Raw genomic sequence first — 21,699 nt, 5'->3', positions numbered from 1 at the left:
TAGTAACTGAAAATTCTGGCCTCACAGGATAAGCTAGAGAGTGTACCCTCCTTTTCTATTTTCTGGAAGATTTGATATAGAATCAGTATTATTTCTGCCTTATATGTTTAGTAGAAATCATCAATAAGACATCTGGACTAGCAGTTTTCTTTATGGGAAGATTTTTAAACTCCAAAATCAGTTTCTTATTAGAGATAGGATTATTCAGGCTATCTATTTCTTGAGAGAGATTTGGTAATTTGTGCCTTTCAATGAATTCATCTATTTCATCTAAGTTGTATTGGCATCAAGTCATTTATTATATTGACTTATCCTTTTGATATCTATAGAATTTGTAGTGTTGTTCTCTCATTCCTAATATTGATAATTTTTGTTCTCTATTTTAAAATTGATTACCTGTGTATAAGTTTATCAATTTTATCAGTCTTCTAAAAGAGCCAACTTTTGTGAGTTTTTTTTTGTTTTGTTTTGTTTTTCTGTTTAATTGATTTCAGTGTTTATCTTTATTATCTACTTCCTTCTGCTTATTTTGGGTTTAATTTGTTATACTTTTTCTAGTTTCTCAAGATGCAATCGGAAGTCATTAATTTGAGACCACTCTCCTTTCAGCTATAGACATTTAGCACTAAAATTCACCCCGAAATATTGCTTTAGTGACATTCACACATTTTCAACTTTTTTTTTTTTTTTTTTTGAGACGGAGTCTCGCTCTGTTGCCCGGGCTGGAGTGCAGTGGTGCGATCTTGGCTCACTGCAAGCTCCGCCTCCCGAGTTTACGCCATTCTTCTGACTCAGCCTCCCGAGTAGCTGGGATTACAGGGGCCCGCCACCTCGCCCGGCTAGTTTTTTGTATTTTTTTAGTAGAGACGGGGTTTCACCGTGTTCGCCAGGATGGTCTTGATCTCCTGACCTCGTGATCTGCCCGTCTCGGCCTCCCAAAGTGCTGAGATTAAAGGTGTGAGCCACCGCACCCGGCCAACATGTTTTTAAAGTTTTTCTCAATTCAGAATTCTAATTTTCTCTTTGATTTCTTCTTTGATCTATGAACTGTTTAGAAGTACGCTATTTAGTTTCCCAATTTGAGGAGATTTTCTAGGGATATTTCTGTTATTGATTTCTAATTCAATTCCTTCTAAATTTATTGAAACTTGGTTTCTGTCCAGAATGGTCTATCTTGGTAAATGTTTTATGTAACCTTGAAAAGAATGTATATTCTGCTGTTGTGGGGTGGAGTGTTCTATCACAATCAGTTAGTTTAAGGTGATTGGTGCTGTTGTTCAAATATTTACTGCTTTTCTGTCTACTGATTCCATCAGTTATTGAGAGAAGGATATTAAACTATTGAAGTATAGCTGTATACTTGTCTATTTCTTCTTTTAGTTCTGTTCATTTCTGTCTCATAAATTTTGACTAGGTGCAAAAACGCTTAGGATTTTTATGTTCTTTAGCTCAATCAGTCCCTTTATAATTATAATCTTCTTTATCCTTGATGATTTTTTCTGTAATAGTGTTTGTTTTAGTCTAATATAGACATTTTTTTCCCTTTTATTAGTGTTAGTATGGTATATCTTTTTCTGTCGTTTTACTTTAAAATGTATTTGCTTCTTTATATTTTAAATGCATTTTTTGTCGGCAACATAATTGGGTCTTGTTTTTTAAATTCATCTATTTATTCCTGCTTCATATTTTAAGTATTCAGACCATTTCATTTACTGTGATGTTGATATGGTTGGGATTTTAGCGTATTTGTTTTTTATTTGTCTCATTTTTCTATTTGTTCTTTATTTTTCCCATCTGTTGTTCCCCCTTTTCTCTTTTTCTGGCTTCTTTTGATTAATCTAGTATTTTTAAAGATTTTTACCTTCAAGTGAGGTTACCACTTCACATATAAGAAGCTCCCAATAGTATACTTCCATTTCTCCCTTCCCAGCCTCTACACTATTATTATCATAAAGTTTACTTTTACATTTATTATTAATGCAATGCAATATTGTTATTATTTTTGTTTGAACTGTTCAGTATCTTTTAAAGAGATTTAAGACCAGGTGCGGTCTTTCGAGCCTGTAATCCCAGCACTTTGGGAGGCTGAGACAGGCGGATCAGCTGAGGTCAGGAATTCGAGACCAGCCTGGCCAACATGGTGAAACTCCCTCTCTATTAAAAATGCAAAAAATTAGCTGGGCTTGGTGGTGCATGTCTGTAATCCCAGCTACTCAGGAGGCTGAGGCATGGAAATTTCTTGAACCTCAGAGGCGGAGGTTGCAGTGAGCCAAGATCATGCCACTGCACTCCAGCCTGGGTCACAGAGCAACACCTTGTCTCAAAAAATAAAAATAAAAATAAAAATACATTAAAGAGATTTAAATAACAGGAAAAAAGTATTGTGCATTTATTCCTGTAGGCACCTTTTCTGGTGCTCTTTGTTCCTCTATGTATATCTGTAATTCCATCTGGTCTCATTTTTCTTCTACTTAGAGGATTGCCGTTAACATTTCTTGTAGTATGGATCTACTGGTGTGGAATTCTTTCACCTTTTGTATGTCTTAAAGTCCTTTTATTAGGTTAGGAAAATGTATTTTTGTTGGGTATAGATTTTTAGGATGACAATTTATTTTCTTTAGTATTTGAAATGTGTTGCTCCACTTTCTTCCAGCTTGCCTATTTTCCAGTAAGAAGTCTGCTGTTATCCTTACAATTGTTCCTTATTCCTTAACAGGTCTTTTTTTCCCCTAGTTGTTTTAAGATTTTCTTTTCTTTTCTTTTCTTTTTCTTTGAGATGGAGTCTCGCTCTGTCGCCCAGGCTGGAGTGCAGTGGCCAGATCTCAGCTCACTGCAAGCTCCGCCTCCCGGGTTCACGCCATTCTCCTGCCTCAGCCTCCCGAGTAGCTGGGACTACAGGCGCCCGCCACCTCGCCCGGCTAGTTTTTGTATTTTTAGTAGAGACGGGGTTTCACCGTGTTAGCCAGGATGGTCTCGATCTCCTGACCTCGTGATCCGCCCGTCTCGGCCTCCCAAAGTGCTGGGATTACAGGCTTGAGCCACCGCGCCCCGTCAAGATTTTCTTTTTATCACTGTTTCTTGAGTACTTTGATTATAAAGTACCTTGGTGTAGCTTTCTTCATGTTTCTTGTGCTTGGAGTTCATTGAGCTATTGAGCTTCTTGGTTCCATAGAGATATTATTTTCATCAAATTTAGGATTTTATTTAGTCATTATTCCTGCAAATATTTTTCTATCTCTCTTCTGTCCTCAATTTTAGAGACTCCAATGACATGTATATTAAGCCACCTGAAATTATTTTTCAACTCATGATGCTCTGTTCATTTAAAACATTTTATTTTCTGGCCAGGCATGATGTCTCACACCTGTAATCCCAGCACTTTGGGAGGCCGAAGCGGGTGGATCACTTGAGGTCAGGCATTCGAGACCAGCCTGGCCAACATGGTGAAACCCTGTCTCTACTACAAATACAAAAATTAGTTGGGCTTGGTGGCATGCACCTGTGGTCCCAGCTACTCTGGAGGCTGATGCAAAATTGCTTGAACCCAGTAGGTGAGACTGCCATGAGCCAAGATCGTGCCACCGCACTCTGGCCTAGGCGACAGAGCAAGACTCTGTCTCCAAAAAAAGGAAAAAAAATATGTATATATATATTCTGTCTGTGTTTCTTTGAGGGTATTTTCTCTTGCCATCTTCAAGTTCGCTAGTGTTTTAGTTTTTTTCTTCAGCAATATCTAATCTGCCATTAATCTAATCCAATGTATTGTTCATGTCACACATTGTAGTTTCATCTTTAGAAGTTTGATTTGAGTCCTTTTTATATTTTCCATGTCTCTATTTATTTTTTTGAAAACATAATATCTGGCTTAATGGCTTTACCAATCTAACAGCTGGGTTGGTTTTCATCTGTTGCCATGTTATAGGTTGTGCTTTTTTGCTTCTTGCATGCCTGATATTTTGAGTGACTATGTGTAAATTTTACTTTGCTGGGTGCCAAATATTTGGCATTCCTATAAATCTTACCGAGCTTTGTTTTAGGATGCACTTAAGTTACTTGGAAAGTGTTTAATATTTGGGCCCTTACTCTCAAGAATTGTTGGGTAGAACAGTGTTCGGTCTAGAGCTATCTGTTCCCTATTACTGAGGCAACATCCTTCTGTGTACTCTATCCTGTGAATCTTGGGGTTTTCCAGTCTGACTGGTGGGAACAGTCACTGGTGCTGTGTGAATGGCAGGCACTGCTCAGATGGTACCTATCCTTGGGTAGTTTCTGTACATGCAGGTGCTAATCAGGACTCAGCTAAATTCTTAATGGACACTTTGGTAGACTGAATAATAGGCCCCAAATATGTCCATACACCTTATAGGGCAAAGATGACTTTGAAGTTGTGATTAAATTAAACATCTCGAAATGGGGTGATTATCCTGGATTAGCCAGGTGGTTCTTATCTAATCATATGGGCCCTTATAAGGATGAAGCAGGAGATATGGAAAGTAGCAGATATGATGACAAAAGCAAGAAGTTGCATGATGCAAGAAAGGAGATAAGGAATGCAGGTGACTTTAGAAGCTGACAAAGACAAGGAAACAAATTATCTCCCTGAGCCCTTAAGAAGAAATGTAGCCTAGCCAACAAACTGAATGTATACTTCTGACCTTCAGAACTGTAACATAATAAATTTGCGTTGCTAAGGCACAAAGTTGTGGTAATGTTTTAGTAGCAATAGGAAACTGATGCAAGCACTGCTGTGAATCTTTGGGGTTTGCTCTCCGTGCACCTTTCTTTTGTACATTGCTGTGTCCTGTAAACCCTAGCTCCCTTGGTCTCCTCAAAATCTCAGCTCTGCCTCCTCAACCCAGGGAGTCTGTCAGGCTCTCCCTCTATGTTCCATGGTCTGGAAACTGTCTGTCAATACAAGCTGAGGCAATCACAGGGCTCACACCATTTATTTCCCATCTCTCATGGGTCCGTGTCCTTCATTGTCTTACATTCAGTGTTTTGCAGACCATTATTTTATAATCTACATTTTTTAGCTGTTTCAGGTGAGGGGTTAAATCTGGTCCCTGTTAATCCATTGGCCAGAGGCACATTTCCCAAACATGTGATTTTATATTTTTACATTAAGAAAAGGAAAATGAAAAAGGTGAAATGAATTTTCATAACATTTTAGTTATCTCAATATGTACAAAATACTATAATTTTAAAATGTAATCGATATTGAAAAATTACTGATATAATCCTTTTTGTACTAAGTATATATTTTACACTTACAGCACATAGTAATTCAGACTAGCCAGATTCTAAGTGCTCAAAGCTGCAGCACAGCTCTAGGGTACAGTGAATCGTGAGAGTCCATGTTTAGCTGCTCAAGGGGACTACATTCATTTAAATGTTTCAGCTTTAATGTCCTCCACCATGAAATATTCTTTGATCAACCCAGCTGAAAATCTTTGCATTTTCATGGCATTTGTTACTGTTCTTTGGGACTTGACATATTTTATCTTTATTGATTGATATAGCTTGTGCAAAGGGCAACAGGAAGGATTCTCAAGAATTTGGAAATGAGGACTGGCAAATGTCACATTCTAAGGGTTAATTTAATTTTTTTTAATTCTAGATAAAATGAATAAGATTATTTATTCATAGATATGTCTTACTCTATGAGATATTTTGTCAGTGTGATCCTGATAAAGGGCTGGGAAACACCCAAATTCATCATTCACTCCTGATAAACAGAGTAGTTCTTTAAGACTTAATAATTGGCCGGTCGCGGTGGCTCACGCCTGTAATCCCAACCCTTTGGGAGGCTGAGGCAGGTAGATCACAAGGTCAGGAGTTCAAGACCAGCCTGGCCAACATAGTGAAACCTCATCCTTACTAAAAAAAAAATACGAAAATTAGCTGGACGTGGTGATGGGCATCTGTAATCCCAGCTATTCTGGAGGCTGAGGCAGGAGAATCACTTGAATCTGGAAGGCGGAGGTTGCAGTGAGCCTAGATCATGCCACTGCACTCCAGCCTCGGTGAAAGAGCAAAACTCCGCCAAAAAAAAAGACTAAATAATCATGGGTTCAATTTACTGAGTACCAGTCTTGCTGTATCCCAGTCTGTGTGATAAGATCATTTAATCTTCACGTCCACCCTAAGAGGGATAAGTATTGGCCCGTTTTACATAGGTAGGAAGAACTTGTGACTAGAACTGTTAAGTTTGGTGTCCCATTCTCACAAAGCTGTTTAGTGGCATATGTAAGAGGAAAATTCAAGCTTGACCTCAAAGCCTGGGTAGTAAATCATCACACTTGACTCCTGATATATATTCAAATGCATTTATAATCCAATTAATTTTATTTTAATTTTATTAAAGTAATGATGTAGACTTAAGGATAATCCTGAGGAGTAAGACAAGGAGAAAAAGGGGGAAAAAAGTACAAAGTAAAGGAAAAGGGTATGAAATAGATCTAAGTATCTGGTGTTTACAACAGAGAAATTCATTTTATTGTGGAAGAGAAGTAGCTCACCAGGCTTATCTACAGCCTGGATGAACTATTCCTTCAAGACCATGTGATTCCCGGGTACCTTGAAACTGCAAAGAAGATACTATGGATTGCACAAGTGGCCCATGCACTGGAAAAGGCATAATTTTAATGGAACACTGCCTCAACATTCTGCTTTAAATATCAGTCCTGTGCACAGTTTTAAAAATGAGTCACTTTATAGAATATCATTACCTCTGACAGAAAATTCAAAATTCTGGCCAGGCACGGTGGCTCAGGCCTGTAATCATCCCAGCACCTTGGGAGGCCAAGGTGGGCAGATCACTTGAGGTCAGTAGTTTGAGGCCAGACTAGGCAACATAGTGAAACTTCCTTTCTACTAAAAATACAAAAATTATCCGGGCATGGTGGTTCATGCCTTTAGTCTCAGCTACCTGGGAGGCTGAGATGGGAGGATCACTTGAGCCTGGGAGGCGAAGGTTGCAGTGAACTGAGATTGTGCCACTGCACTCCAGCTTGGGAGACAGATTGAGACACAGAGAGAAAGGAAGAAAGGAAAGGAAAGGAGAGGAGAGGAGAGGAGAGGGGAGGGGAGGGGAGGGAGGAGAAGGGAGGAGAGGGGTCAAAATTCTGTATCTGGATTTCTAGAATTGAGGACCAGACATTGGAAACTGATGTCCTCACTAAGAAAATGATATTCTAGTTGAAAAAAACAAAAACTTACATTGCTATCTTTCTTTACTTCCCCATTGCATATTTGTTGGCTTGTTTTATCTCTGCTGTAAGACTGTTACCTTCTAGAGGATAGCTACTGCTTAGTCACGGTTGTGTTTTCCACAACATCTAGAACAGAAAACATAAATGTTTCTGGAATAAAAGAATAAATGAGGCGTGGCTATGTTCTCCCCACTTTCATGTGGAGAAGTTTACTGATCAAATGTAGTATGTACATGAATCATAGAGTATTTAAGAAACTGGCCCATCAAGCTGTTGGCTTTCTTGACGGCTGATTGACCAGTCCATCCCTGACTTCAAGGGCTTAAGTAAGTGCCCAGACACTAGTTGCTAATGCTGCAGATAGAGCTGAAGCACTGGCCTGGTCTTTGTCACTGTGACCCATCCTCTTCTAAGAATGGCTCTATTTTCTTCTACAGTGCTTAATTCAATGTTAAGCATTGTTGGCTTGCTGACTTGGACAAAAACTGAATGTCTAAGATGAGCCAGTTGGTATTTCAGTTCAGAAACTAGGAGAGTGGAGAGTTTGGGGAAACTTTCCAGAGGAGAGCCACAGCTCAAACCCAAGGTAATGCTAGAGATCCCTGAACATTTGTACACTCTGATCTCTGGCTACCTTACAGAGCCAGGTAACTTAACTTCTTCTTCCTTATTCCTTAGGGCAAGAATATCACAGCATGGGCATGAGTAGCTTGAAATTGCTGAAGTATGTCCTGTTTTTCTTCAACTTGCTCTTTTGGGTAAGTGTGTCTCTTCTGAGCATGGTTAAGCTCACCTTTCCCCAGCTAAGCTCTCCTCTCTCCTCTACTGAAGAGGCTGGTGTTGGGTAAAATCCATGCATGTTTGGGTCATGTACAGCACAACCATCCTAGAAACAAAGGAATAATAATTTTTCCCCTCTTCCTGCCACAGAATAAGCCTGCAAAATTGAAAGGTACTAGTGCAGTTATTGATGGAGGTGCTGTTTCTCTCTGAGGGCTTTAGTTTACTACTACTTATAGCTAACATATGTAGGTGAGAAACCTGAGACTGTGTGCTCTGGGTATTGAGTGCCTCTGTTTTTCTTGTCTTTTTTTCTAGATTCCTTGAAACAATAAGTGATTGAAAGGAAAGTCACCCCTTCCGGGGAGGTTTCACTGTACAAAATTCAGCAATTGAATTTCAGATATAGGATGGGTTGGTACTTGTGTATATGAGAAGATTATTATAAGTTTGGATTCTCTAGTTTTCTGCCTAGCAAGATGAGCTTCCTCAAGCAGGACATCTTCTCTACATGGTCATGGTTTCCACAGGGAAAGCCATGTGTGAGCGACTGAAAAGATAAGGAACAGGAAGTTAGACCTATATATAGTGAAGATATTGTGCGGCTCACAGAAGTGCTCTTTCCTTGGTATTTGGAAATGGGTAGGAAGAGTTGTGAGTAGGTCTCCACATGAGAAAGCTGAGATTGCCTCTCCAATGTAAGCATGGAAAAGTTTGGTAAAAAAATTGTTCATGAGACTCTGACTGAGCCAGTTAAAAATAAAGTGATTCTGATCTCAAGGAAGTGAGAATATGAGGAGATACCCAAGAACCACATTTTGCTTCAGGATGTTGTGGGATTCTTCCTTTCAGATCTGCGGCTGCTGCATTTTGGGCTTTGGGATCTACCTGCTGATCCACAACAACTTCGGAGTGCTCTTCCATAACCTCCCCTCCCTCACGCTGGGCAATGTGTTTGTCATCGTGGGCTCCATTATCATGGTAGTTGCCTTCCTGGGCTGCATGGGCTCTATCAAGGAAAACAAGTGTCTGCTTATGTCGGTGAGTCCTTACAGCGATGTGGTGCCCCAAGTCAGGGAGATGGTGCCTAAGTCCCAGGCAAGATGTTTTTTGGTAGGTCACTTATAGGCACAGAAAGATCTTAGGAAAATGAGATTGGTACCTCAGATCAGCCAAGTCTGCCCAGACCAATAGTATATTATGTATGACTAAGGTCCCATGGACAGGTGAGAGAGGGCATTGCTATCCCCCTTGGTAGCCATTTTACACTGCTAATAATGACCTTTGTCATTATTATAATTCCCCCTCATAGCATTTTATTTTTTCTTTATGTTTGGATGAAACCAGGTATCATCTATTTTCCAAAATCCTCCTCACGCTAGCTATTATTATGTACTTTCAGGATCTGACTCAGAGTTGCTAACTAATGGAAAAATAATTTCTAGATTCTTTCCTCCCCAAATGCCAGAGGATGCTCCCTTAACTCATATATGCACAAGATACTCCGTAGAGATCCAACTTACTTGAGGGCTCTGGCTGCAGCCATGGAGGTCTAATGTGAGAGATGCTAGAGCCTTTTGCATATTGCCTATCAGGTACTATCCCGAGGAGTACGTTAAGGCTTAGGTTTTGCCTGTAAGCACAGTGCCTGTAGAGCACTGAGCTCTGCATTTCTCTAGTGTTCCCAGAACAGAGCTTGGTGTAACAGTGCCACACTACCAATAGACGTGGGTTTCTAATCACCTTGGCTCTTCCTTAAGTCATCTGGTTAATCTTTTTTACCATTATGGTTCAACTTTTTCATGGTGTTTTTTTTTTTTCTTTCTTTTTTTTGGAGATGGTGTTTCGCTCTTGTTGCCCAGGCTGGAGTGCGATGGCACGATGTCGGCTCACCACAGTCTCCACCTCCCGGGTTCAAGCCATTCTCCTGCCTCAGCCTCCCCAGTAGCTGGGATTACAGGCATGTGCCACCATGCCTGGCTAATTTTGTATTTTTAGTAGAGACAGGGTTTCTCCATGTTGGTCAGGCTGGTCTCTAACTCCTGACCTCAGGTGATCCGCCTGCCTCGGCCTCCCAAAGTGCTGGGATTATAGGCGTGAGCCACTGCGCCCAGTCGGTATGGGTTAACTCTTAAACTGCAGCCAAGAGAAGGAATAAAAAAAAAGTCCCTCTTCTCAGATAGTTCTCAGACTAACGGCAAAGGATGGAAGATGGCAGACATGGGGTAAGGTAAATGTTTTAAGCAGTCAAAATTAATGTTGGGGTAAAAAAGGTAAAGGAGAAAGAATAAGTGAAAATGTTTTCTGTTGTGTGTTATTAGCATAAAGGGAATAAGCATCGGAAGCTGGAAACAAATATGAGTTAGAACCATGGCTAGGACCCTTCTTTTCACCATTGTATAGGGCTCCTCTCAGCCACTACCCGCAGTCCTCCACCCAGAGGTATCCCTGATCTTGTAGAAAGGACCAGGCCCCAAATGATCTAGTTTACCGACCTTTTGCTTAACTGCTTCAATAGGTAGATGTCAAAATTGCTTAACTTATTCAACAGATGGTGTTGTGTATGTATTACACATATAGTGCTCTGATAGGCACAGCAGGTAGGAGAGAACAAAGAAGACAGTTGATCTGCCCTCTAAAGTCTAATTGTAGAAAAAAAACACATATTTTCACAAAACAAAAGAAGGCTTACAATGGCCTGAGGGGGTAGAACAGGAACATCCTGCACGTGTGCAAACACCCCTGGATGCTCCCAGAGCTGAGTGGGAGTGGGATGAGAATGGGGATCAGTGCTCTGAGAATGTATCTGCTTTGTCCCAGTTCTTCATCCTGCTGCTGATTATCCTCCTTGCCGAGGTGACCTTGGCCATCTTGCTCTTTGTATATGAACAGAAGGTAAGTTATAAAGAGCACAACTCATTGTCTTAATACTGAAAGTGGGGAGTATGCAGTGGAGAAGTTGGTACAAAATTACAAAATAAGTCCTATAATAGAGATAGAAATGAAGTGGAAGGATAGAGGAAAGAGAGAGTAATTGTAATTGGGGGGAGAAAAAATCTGTATGAAAGAGATTGTATCTGAGTGGTATCTTGAGTGGTGCCTGGAAAGAACAGTAAAACAAGTGTCTCTTCCTCTACTTGCTTTCCTCTGTGTGTTTGGCAGGAGAGAATGTCTGCCTCAGTGCCTAAGGATAGTCCTTGCTTTAATTGCCCCTTTTCCTCCCTTGTAAAGCCAGAGCTCTAGAAGGAAGCAAGCCTACTAAATACTTCTTCCTTCAATGTCATCTCATGCTCAGCATGTATGCCCTTAGATAAACACCCTCCCCTCACCCTTAGTTCTGAGGAGACCATTTGGAAGGGAAGAGCAAGTGGAACCACTAACCTATACTGGAAATTCCTTATTCCTTGAACTCACCTGCTTTTTACCATGTCTCCTCTGCTGGAATGTGCCTGCCCAGCTGAATGAGTATGTGGCTAAGGGTCTGACCGACAGCATCCACCGTTACCACTCAGACAATAGCACCAAGGCAGCGTGGGACTCCATCCAGTCATTTGTGAGTACAAGTGGAATCCTCTTCAGATCAGCCCAGACTTCATGTTCAAGTCTAAAACCCTGGGGGCTAGTTCCTTTTTCTGGAAGTTTCAGAATCTAAGGTCCACATTGCTGAATCCCAGAATAATGCCTTGGCTATCACAAACATGGGAGCCCAGTAATTAGTCTGATTAGTACAAAGTTCTCTACATTCTCTCTTTCATCCTTTTCTAACGTGAATAGGTTTATTATCTAAGTTCTACTAGGATGTGAAGAAGACCCAAACACAGCAAACTGGATTAGTTTACGTATTTTCCAAAATTGTACTGAAAACAGCATTTTATAACACAAGAAATTGCCATTGAATTCCTGAGTTGCCCAAAATCAGGCTTGTTACCTAGCCCACCAACACCCCATTCCTTATGCGCTGTTTCTACCCACAAACATGTATGTATATGTATATGTACAGCATATACAAGCTCTGCGTTCCTGACATGATGATGTGTTGGGAGATAAAGATGGAGCCTTGCACTAGTATAAACGATTTGTGTCTCAAAACAGCACCATTATGACTGCATGCCGGCTTAGTGTGGAGTAGAAGAAATGGCACAAGAATTAGAGCCCGGAGACCAGAATTGGGTAGCCTTGGGGAAGTCACCTAACTTCTTTAGATCTCCAATTCTTTATTTTTTCAATTCAGTTTAGAAAACTTTTAATTATATAATTTTTAGAAATATACAAAAGTAAAGAGAAAAATGAATCTCCCAACTCTTCAATAGTTAACATTTTCCAGTGTCATCTCCTCTAATTCCCCACACTTTTTTGCTAGAATATGTTAAAACAAATACTAGACAATATATTATTTTACCCACTAAATATAAAAGAACTTCTTTTTGATACACCTAAAATTTTATAATTTCTTAATACCACTAATAAAGTACATAATTAAATTTCCCTAATTTTCTCAAAATTTTAATTGACTTGTTCAAATCAAGATCTTAACAAGGCCTATGTGTTTATATTTGAATGATAGGTCTCTCTATGTATCTTTTAATCTATAGTAGTACCCCTCTTTGTTCTTGCTCTTTGTGGAAAGAAATTAGGCTGTTTGTCCTATAGACTTCTCCACTCTCTAGATCCGGCTAGTTGCTTCCTCGAGTATTTTGGTATCAGGGAGTCTCTGTCTCCCGTAAGCCCCATGAACTTAAAAGTTTGATGTAGTTTTTGTTTTGTGATAAGATTGCCATAGCTGTCACTTCCTATTGCATCATGTAAGCAGGTACATCACGTTTGATGGTCCTACTTTCTGTGATCTTAAGACTGGCTGGTGAGTCCAGGGGTGGTCAGCCTAATCCCTCCATTATGCAGTCCCTGGGTGCCTTATTCTTGATCTGTAAAATGTGACTAGATTAAGCACAGGGGTTTGTACTCCACAGGGATCTTATGTGAATGAAATGGTATAACAGATCAGAAAGCACTTTGTTTCAAGGAGCCCATAGTAATCAGACCAATTCTGGACTTCTGCTATAGAGTCAGTTCTGAAGGGCCCACCTTTTCCTCTAAGGTCCACAGCTTTTTTTCACTGTTGACTTTCTAACCATCATCATTTTGGGGGTTTGGCTTTTAGCTCCGGTGTTGTGGTATAAATGGCACGAGTGATTGGACCAGTGGCCCACCAGCATCTTGCCCCTCAGATACAAATGTGGAGGTAATTTTGTTAGCAATGTTTCTGTTATTGACCTCTTTGTTTAAATGTTTAATTACCTTGGAAACTGCAGTCACAGAGGACCTAGACCTTTTATCGAGAAACAGGGGACCTTGAATAAAAGAGAGGCCAAGGCAACAACCTTGGGTAATTAGAAAAGTCAGAAAAACATAGGAACAAAATCATTTAGACTAGAGACACTATGATTGATCTTGCTACACTAGACTATTACATTAGAGGGGAACAGTTTGTGTGAAAGTAGCAGAGGGTTGTGTCTAGATATTTCTTAAGCAAGAAGTAGGTCTCCTTATGGTTAAAAGTGAAATGAGGCCGGGCGCGGTGGCTCAAGCCTGTAATCCCAGCACTTTGGGAGGCCGAGATGGGCGGATCACAAGGTCAGGAGATCGAGACCATCCTGGCTAACACGGTGAAACCCCGTCTCTACTAAAAAATACAAAAAACTAGCCAGGCGAGGTGGTGGGTGCCTGTAGTCCCAGCTACTCGGGAGGCTGAGGCAGGAGAATGGTGTAAACCTGGGAGGCGGAGATTGCAGTGAGCTGAGATCCGGCCACTGCAGTCCAGCCTGGGCCACAGAGCAAGACTCCATCTCAAAAAAAAAAAAAAAAAAAAGTGAAATGAATAGGGTTGAGATAGAAAAGTTTCCCTCTCTCCCTCTTTCTCTGTTCTTTTTCCTTGGAGATGGCAGAATCCAGCCCCATAGGGAAATGAATCATAAGTGAAGGAGTAAGGAGTTGAGGGAGACAGAGTTAGTGGAACTATTGAAACAACCTGCCCAATTAATTTGGATCTCCAGAATAGGCTCTGAGAAGAAGCCACAACCATCTTCCAACTAAACCAAATCCCTGAGGTCTTGTCTCCTCCTGTTATCTGCTCCTGAAGGGGTTTGGAACTCTCCAGGATTTTTCAGGTTTGTGGAGAAAGACTAGGACACCCACTGACCAGCAGCTGCCCTGGTGCTTGGTAGGGCTACGATGGATTTACTGAATGTTGAAGCAGAAAATGAAATGCAAACCAATTTTAGTATTGCATGTGGTATGTTAATCTCTGATCAGCACTGAGTGTTCAAAGACAGTAGGATGTCGGTTGCTGACCTGCGTCTTAGAAGCTAGTTTAACTCAGCGGGTAAGGATCTAGGACTTCTACATTAGGTACCACTGTAATGATAACAACACCAGAAAAGTCTCTAGTTTAATATTTCCCACCTTATGCCTGTTTCTTCATTCATGCAAAGAAAATAAAAATATAATACCTAAGTCTCTTTGTATTACATAAAGCAAAATGCAAAGCACTGTATCTTCCAAATAATCCTCTTGATATGGTGGACTTTGTAACGGAAATATTTAGAGTGGTATCGTTTGTAACTGAAATGTTTTCTAGGGTTGTTACGCGAAAGCAAGACTGTGGTTTCATTCCAATTTCCTGTATATCGGAATCATCACCATCTGTGTATGTGTGATCGAGGTAAGCGCTTAATCACAGGGTTACTATGAGGATTACATGAGTTAAGTCAGGCAAGGTTTCAGAATAGTACCAGGTACACAGTATTTACACATAAATGTTAGCTATTTTTACCAGTATCTGAATTCCCCCAGTCAAGTAGCAAATAATGCAATTAACAATTTACTTTAAGGTATATAGAAAATGCGCTGTAAGAACATCTCTTGGCCGGGCGCGGTGGCTCAGGCCTGTAATCCCAGCACTTTGGGAGGCCGAGGTGGGCAGATCACGAGGTCAGGAGATCGAGACCATCCTGGCTAACACTGTGAAATCCCATCTCTACTAAGAATACAAAAAATTAGCCGGGTATGGTAGCGGGCGCCTGTAGTCCCAGCTACTCCAGAGGCTGAGGCAGGAGAATGACGTGAACCCCGGAGGCGGAGCTTGCAGTGAGCTGACATCGTGCCACTGCACTCCAGCCTGGGGGACAGAAAGAGATTCCATCTCCTGAAAAAAAAAGAACATCAATTTATTCCTCAGAGATATGGGTGATTCACATGATTCGCAGTCAAACAGAAACCAACAAGCAGACTCCCACTTTGATCCTTCCTCAGCTGATCTGAAAAAGACGAATTGATAAAGTATTTCATTTGAAAAACTGATCTTGCATGTTAAGGGGCTGATGATGAAAATTGTAATCACTTTCTTCTTTGTTTCTGTGCTTAGTTTGACAAGTGATGGGTGAATTGAGGGTAGTTTTTTGTCCTTTTTAATAAAAAAGGACAAAAATAAAGTGATATTTCTAACATTTTTCCACCCAAGTGTTGGGTATATAATAGATTAGTTAAAATTCAACCAGGAAGCTCAGAGAAAATGACTTTTCTCTGCTTGGAAACAAAGGAGGTACAGAGCATGGATAGAGATAAGCCATTGCACAGCGTTCAGTGAGCAGAATATGACCATCCTAGTAGCAGGGCCTCTGTGACCTCCTCAGAAGATAAAACATGCTCCAGTACTTTACAGCCTATTATCTTGTCATCATTGACCCCGTTTCTCTCCCCACTGCTATTCTTTAACTAAAGGAAAGAGCTCCTGAGAGAGACTTGAAAGTAATGGTGGGAAGGGTAGCTTCAGTGTAATGGATACATTCTTTCTCTCAGAGGCCAATCCCAGGAATTGTGAAAGAAATGGCTTTTCTTATGAAGACTTCAAATTTTCCCAACTCTTTTCACAGGTGCTGGGGATGTCCTTCGCACTGACCCTGAACTGCCAGATTGATAAAACCAGTCAGAGCATAGGGCTATGATCTGCAGTTGTCCTGTGCTGAAGAGACTTGTTTCATCTCTGGAAATGCAAAACCATTTATAGCATGAAGTCCTAAATGATCACCTGCTGGATGATCCTCCTCCCAGCCTTTCCCTTTTTAGGTCCCTGTCTTATACAACCAGAGAAGCGGGTGTTGGCCAGGCACATCCCACCTCAGGCAGCAAGACAATCTTTCACCCACTGATGGCAGCAGCCATGTCTCTCAAAGTAGTGAAACTAATATCTGAGTATTTTTTGGACATGAGAGGCAAAGAGAAACTGGATCTAATGGCCAAACATCAAAAGGTGAACCCAGGATATGAATTTTTGCATCTTCCCATTGTTGAATTAGTCTCCAGCCTCTAAATCATGCCCAGTCTTCTCCCCAGCGTCAAGCAAGAGACAAGTTGAAGGGAATTCTGGGGCCAGGCTCACTGGACCATTGTCACAACCCTCTGTTTCTCTTTGACTAAGAGCCCTGGCTACAGGAATTACACAGTTCTCTTTCTCCAAAGAGCAAGATTTCATTTCAATTTCTTTATTAGAGGACCTTATTGACGTGTTCTAAATCTTTCCAGACAAAAACTATCGAGTGATTTATATTCTAACTTCAACCAGTAACTTAGCTGATAATCACAGTAAGAAGACTTCTGGTATTATCTTTCTATCAGATAAGATTTTGTTAATGTACTATTTTACTCTTCAATAAATAAAACAGTTTATTATCTCAATCACAATATTCCCATATATCAAACACTCCTTCCATGACCCAGCCTGATTACCCTGATTAATGCACCAAGCCAGGTGTATATTAATTATCTACTGCTGCATAAAAAATTACTCCAAAATTTAGTGGCTGAGGACAACAAACATTTATTATCTTATGGTTTTTGTGGGTCAGGAATCTAAGAGCAGCTTGGCTGGGTGATTCTGGTTCACAGTCTCTCACGTAACTGCCATCAACATGTCAGCCTGGGCTGCAGTCACCTTAAGGCTCAACTGAAAGAGGATCTACTCTCAAGCTCTCTCACCTGGCTGTTGGCAAGCCTCAGATCTTTGCCACTTGTGCCTTTCCACAGGGCTTCCTTATGACATGGAAGCTGGCTTCTCCCCATTTAAAGACATCCAAGAAAGAGCATGAGATCTGGCACCCAAAACAGAAGCCACAGTTTGTTGTTGTTGTTTTGAGACGGCGTCTGGCTTTGTCACAGGCTGGAGTGCAGTGGTGCAACCTTGGCTCACTGCAGCCTCCGCCTCCCAAGTTCAAGCGATTCTCCTGTTTCAGCCTCCTGAGTAGCTGGGACCACAGGTGTGTGCCACCGTGCCTCACTAATTTTGTTTTTGTATTTTTAGCAGAGATGGGGTTTCACCATGTTGGCCAGGCTGGTCTTGAACTCCTGACCTCTGGTGATCCACCCGCTTCAGCCTCCCAAAGTGCTGGGATTACAGGCGTGAGCCACGTCACAGTTTTTTTTTTTTTTTTATAACCTCAGATGTGCCACCATATCAGTTCTGCCATATACTGTTTTTAAAAAGTGAGAATATGGCACATGTATACATATGTAACAAACCTGCACATTGTGCACATGTACCCTAGAACATAAAGTATGACTAAAAAAAAAAAATTGAAACATAAAAAAAAGTTACTTGAAATGTTCAGCTCACATTCAAATAAAAAAAAAAAAGGAGATTATAGACAAAGGTGTAAATCTGTAGTGGATAGAGATCATTGGAGGTCATCTAAGAGGTTGCCAACCCACCATGTTTGTTTGGTCAAAAAAAAGAAGCTAAATTGAATGATCAATAAGCTAAATTTAATTATCTACATATAACCACACTTTGTAAGGCAGAAAATAAGACCACATCTAATAGGCAGCCAAATGTAAAGAAGTCAGAGAAAGGGATGGAGAAAAACTGGCTTCTGCTCTTGAAGTTTTATGTATCATCTCCCCTCTCCCTTTAAAAAAATTAGTCATTTCAGTGGTAGTCTATAGAAAAGCCTACAACTTTTGCATTTTCCTGAGACAAAGAAGTAGCAGAGGAGACATTCTCTCTCTCGCTGTTTTTTGTTTTTGTTTTTGTTTTTTTTCTGAGACAGAGTTTTGCTCTTGTTGCCCAGGCTGGAGTGCAGTGGCGTGATCTTGGCTCACTGCAACCTCCACCTCCTGGGTTCAAGTGATTCTCCTGCCTTGGCCTCCTGAGTAGCTGAGATTACAAGCACACGCCACCACGCCTGGCTAATTTTTGTATTTTTAGTAGAGACAGGGTTTCAGCATGTTGGTCAGGTGGGTCTCGAACTTCTGGCTTCCCAAAGTGCTGGGATTACAGGGGTGAGCCACCTCGCACCCAACCTTTTTTTTTTTTTTTAAGATGGAGCCTCACTCTATCACCAGGCTGGAGTGCAGAGGCCTGATCTTGGCTCACTGTAACCTCCGCCTCCCTAGTTCAAGCAATTCTCCAGCCTCGGCCTCCCGAATAGTTGGGATTACAAGTGCACACTACCACGCCCGGCTAATCTTTGTATTTTTACTAGAGACGGGGTTTCACCATGTTGGCAAGGCTGGTCTTGAGCTCCTGACCTCAGATGATCCACCTGCCTCAGACTCCCAAAGTGCTGGGATTATAGGCGTGAGCCACCGTCCATGGTGAGACATTCTCTTGATTGTCACAAGTTCCAAGAGTATCTCACATTAAACATGCACAAAATGAAACTTCTTACCATTCTATCTTCCAAATCTGCTTCTCTTCTTTGTTCCCCATATTAGTGAGTGATGACATCACCCACCTAGCTTTCCTAGCCAGAAGCCTAGGCTTTGTCCTCAACTCTAGCCTGTCCTTTACTCCCAAAAACAAGTCACTGTCAGTCATGAAGCTCTAAGGATTCACCCACCAAGTACCATTAAATTCATTCATTCTCCCTATTTCATTAACTGCCTGTATTCCTTCAACAGTCTACTATCTGCTCTTCTAGTATTCATCACTGGCGCTTATCTACACTATTCTGCATATAGCAGTATATGCTATATTTCTAAAACATAAATGTAGTAATGACACTTTTATGCTTGAAACTTTTCAATGACTCTGTTGTTCTTCGGATAAAGTCTAGATTTTTTTTTTATTTATTATAGCTGTCAAGCTCTACATGGGATGGCCCACTCTTAGCTCTCTAGCCTTCCTCTTGCCATTCTCATTTTGTTTTACTCACCAAGAGAATACAGCACATAGTGCATCTGAAAAGAAGCATGCTTAGATTTACATTTTAAATGGGTATATGTAAACCTCTCATAATAAGGCTTTGTGAACAAGGGCAAGAAACATCCTTTAATAGCATGCTCCCACTTGCTTATAGCGATGAAATCAAACCAAATCAATCACTAAAAACAAAACAAAACAAAAAACCAAAAAAAAAAGTACAGACTGAAAGGGAGAAAGAAGAAAGAATTCTAAAGAATAAATTTCAGGCATTAAAAAAAGGGATCTCAGATGGAAGGTCTGAAACACAAGAAGGATTGAAGAGAAGAGGTAAATACGTGGAAAATATAAATGACCACTGATTTTATAAAAGTTATAACAAGGTATTCCTTGAGTATAAACAAAAGCTAGAAGGTATAGCGAGATGGTGGAATAGAATACCAGTTTCCCCTCCCCACCCAAGGACACCAATTTAACAACTATCTAACACAAAAAATCACCTTTACAAAAACCAAAAATCAGGTGAGTCCTCATAGGACCTGCTGTTAAGTTTGTATCACTGAAAGTCACACTGGCGAGGTGAGTAAAACAGTTTGAATCTCTAAGGCGACCCTCGGCGGCAGCAGCATGATGCGGGGAGTGTCTCTGGGTGCCGGGGGAGGGAGAACACAGCAATTGTGAGGCACTGAACTCAGTGCCATCCCGTTAGAGCAGAAAGGAAACTGGACCAAACTCTGCTGGCACCTACCCATAGAGGGAGCATTTAAATCAGCCCTAACCAGAGGGAAATTGCCAATCCCAATTGTCAAAACTTGAGTTCCTGCAAACCTCATCACTAACGGCTACAGTGCTGTGTGTTTCTAAGCAAACTTGAAAGGCAGTCTAGGCCATAAGGATGGCAAATCTTAGGTGAGTCCTAGCATTGAACCAGGCCCAGAGACAGTGGACTGGGAGGGGCATGTGACCTACTAAGACACCAGCTGGGGTGGCTAAGGGAGTGCTGGCATCACCCCTCCCCTAACCCCAGGCTGCACAGCTCACAGCTCCAAAAGAGACACTTTCCTTCTGCTTAAGGAGAGGGGAGGGAAGAGAGAGAAGGATTTGTTTTGCATCTTGGATACCAGGTCAGTCACAGCAGATAGGACACCAGTCAGAGTTGCAAGACCCCTGTTTCAGGCCCTAGCTCTTGGATGACATTTCTAGACAACCTCTGGGCCAGAAGGGAACCCACTGCCTTGAAAGGAAGAGCCCAATCCTAGCAACATTCTTTACGTGCTAAGCGAAAAGCCCTCAGGCTCTGAATAACCAGCAGTGAAACCAAGTTACTATGTTGAGGGCTTTTGGTGACCCTCTGAGACTTGCTGGCTTCAGGTGAGATTCAGCACATTACTAGCTGTGGTGGCTATTGGCTGAAACTCCTTCTACTTGAGAAAAGCGGAGGGAAAAGTAAAGGGGACTTTGTCTTCCACCTTAGGTACCAGCATGGGCACAGGGGAACAGAGCACCAAGTAGGCTCCTGAGGTCCCTGATTCCAGGACTCGACTCTTAAATGGCATCTCTGGACCTGTCCTGGGCCAGAAGGGAGCCCACTGCCCTGAAGGGTGAGTCCCAGGCCAGGCAGCATTCACCACAAGCTGACTTATGAGTACTTGGACCTTAATTAAATAATTAGCCAAACGTGGTGGCTCATGCCTGTAGTCCCAGCTATTCAGGAAGGTGAGGCAGGAGGATCACTTGAGCCCAGGAGTTAAAGGCTGCAGTGAGCCGTGATTATACCACTGCACTCCAGCCTGGATGACAGGGTGAGATCCTGTCTCAAAAGAGAGAACATTTATGATTGCATCAAAAAAATAAAATAAACCTGAAAAAGATGTACAAGACCTTTACACACAAAATATTCTAATTTGATTGGAATTCTAAAGAAGAGAGCTATATCCTGAAGATGTATACCCACAGGAAACTACCATACTCACCAATAGGAAGACTCAATATTTTATATACGTCCAATCTTTCCAAACTGGGTTATAGATTCAATGCAGTCTCAAAAAAAATCCCAACAGATTTTTTTTAATGGAACTTGAACAAGCTGATTCTAAAATTTACATGTAAATACAAAAGGTCAAAATAACTGAGATGCTCTTGAAGAAAAAACACCAAGTTGGAGAACTTACTTTAAAAGTATTGATACATATTTTAAAGTTATTACAATAGTATGGAAATTATAATAGCTTATGTTGTTTCAGGGACAGGTTAAATAGACCAGTAGAATATATTAGAGAGTTCTTAAAGAGGCCCTATGCTGAGAAGTACAAAAGAACTCTCAGCATGTAACAACTCAGTCCAAACTCCTGCACTAAGAGACCTGACCATACTCTAGCATGGCTTCTAGCAGCCTAAGGTTGTGTCTTGAAAAATAGCTGAATCCCCCTTTTGAGCTTTCAAGCCTGTAATCCCAGCACTTTGGGAGGCCGAGACGGGCAGATCACGAGGTCAGGAGATCGAGACCATCCTGGCTAA

The 21,699-nt window shown here is 41.2% G+C and overlaps 1 protein-coding gene across 2 annotated transcripts in view; it reads left to right on the top strand.

Annotated features, from left to right (window-relative positions):
• The window catches only part of CD53 (CD53 molecule), a 32,215-nt gene extending 15,488 nt beyond the window's left edge, over nt 1-16,727 (top strand). For both annotated transcript variants that reach the window (XM_011948053.1, XM_011948052.1), the window contains 7 exons: nt 7,890-7,969; nt 8,844-9,032; nt 10,812-10,886; nt 11,449-11,544; nt 13,150-13,230; nt 14,626-14,709; nt 15,920-16,727. In XM_011948053.1, the coding sequence (XP_011803443.1) occupies nt 7,907-7,969; nt 8,844-9,032; nt 10,812-10,886; nt 11,449-11,544; nt 13,150-13,230; nt 14,626-14,709; nt 15,920-15,991 (660 nt within the window). In that variant the 5' untranslated portion in view covers nt 7,890-7,906 and the 3' untranslated portion in view covers nt 15,992-16,727. The remainder of the gene's footprint in view (nt 1-7,889; nt 7,970-8,843; nt 9,033-10,811; nt 10,887-11,448; nt 11,545-13,149; nt 13,231-14,625; nt 14,710-15,919) is intronic.
• The last annotated feature ends 4,972 nt before the right edge of the window (nt 16,728-21,699 follow it).

Source organism: Colobus angolensis, unplaced genomic scaffold, assembly GCF_000951035.1.
Source record: "Colobus angolensis palliatus isolate OR3802 unplaced genomic scaffold, Cang.pa_1.0 Scaffold273, whole genome shotgun sequence".
Lineage (NCBI taxonomy): Eukaryota > Metazoa > Chordata > Mammalia > Primates > Cercopithecidae > Colobus > Colobus angolensis.
The sequence above is the reverse complement of the archived record's forward strand: the minus strand, read 5'-3'. Positions and strand labels throughout refer to the sequence as shown.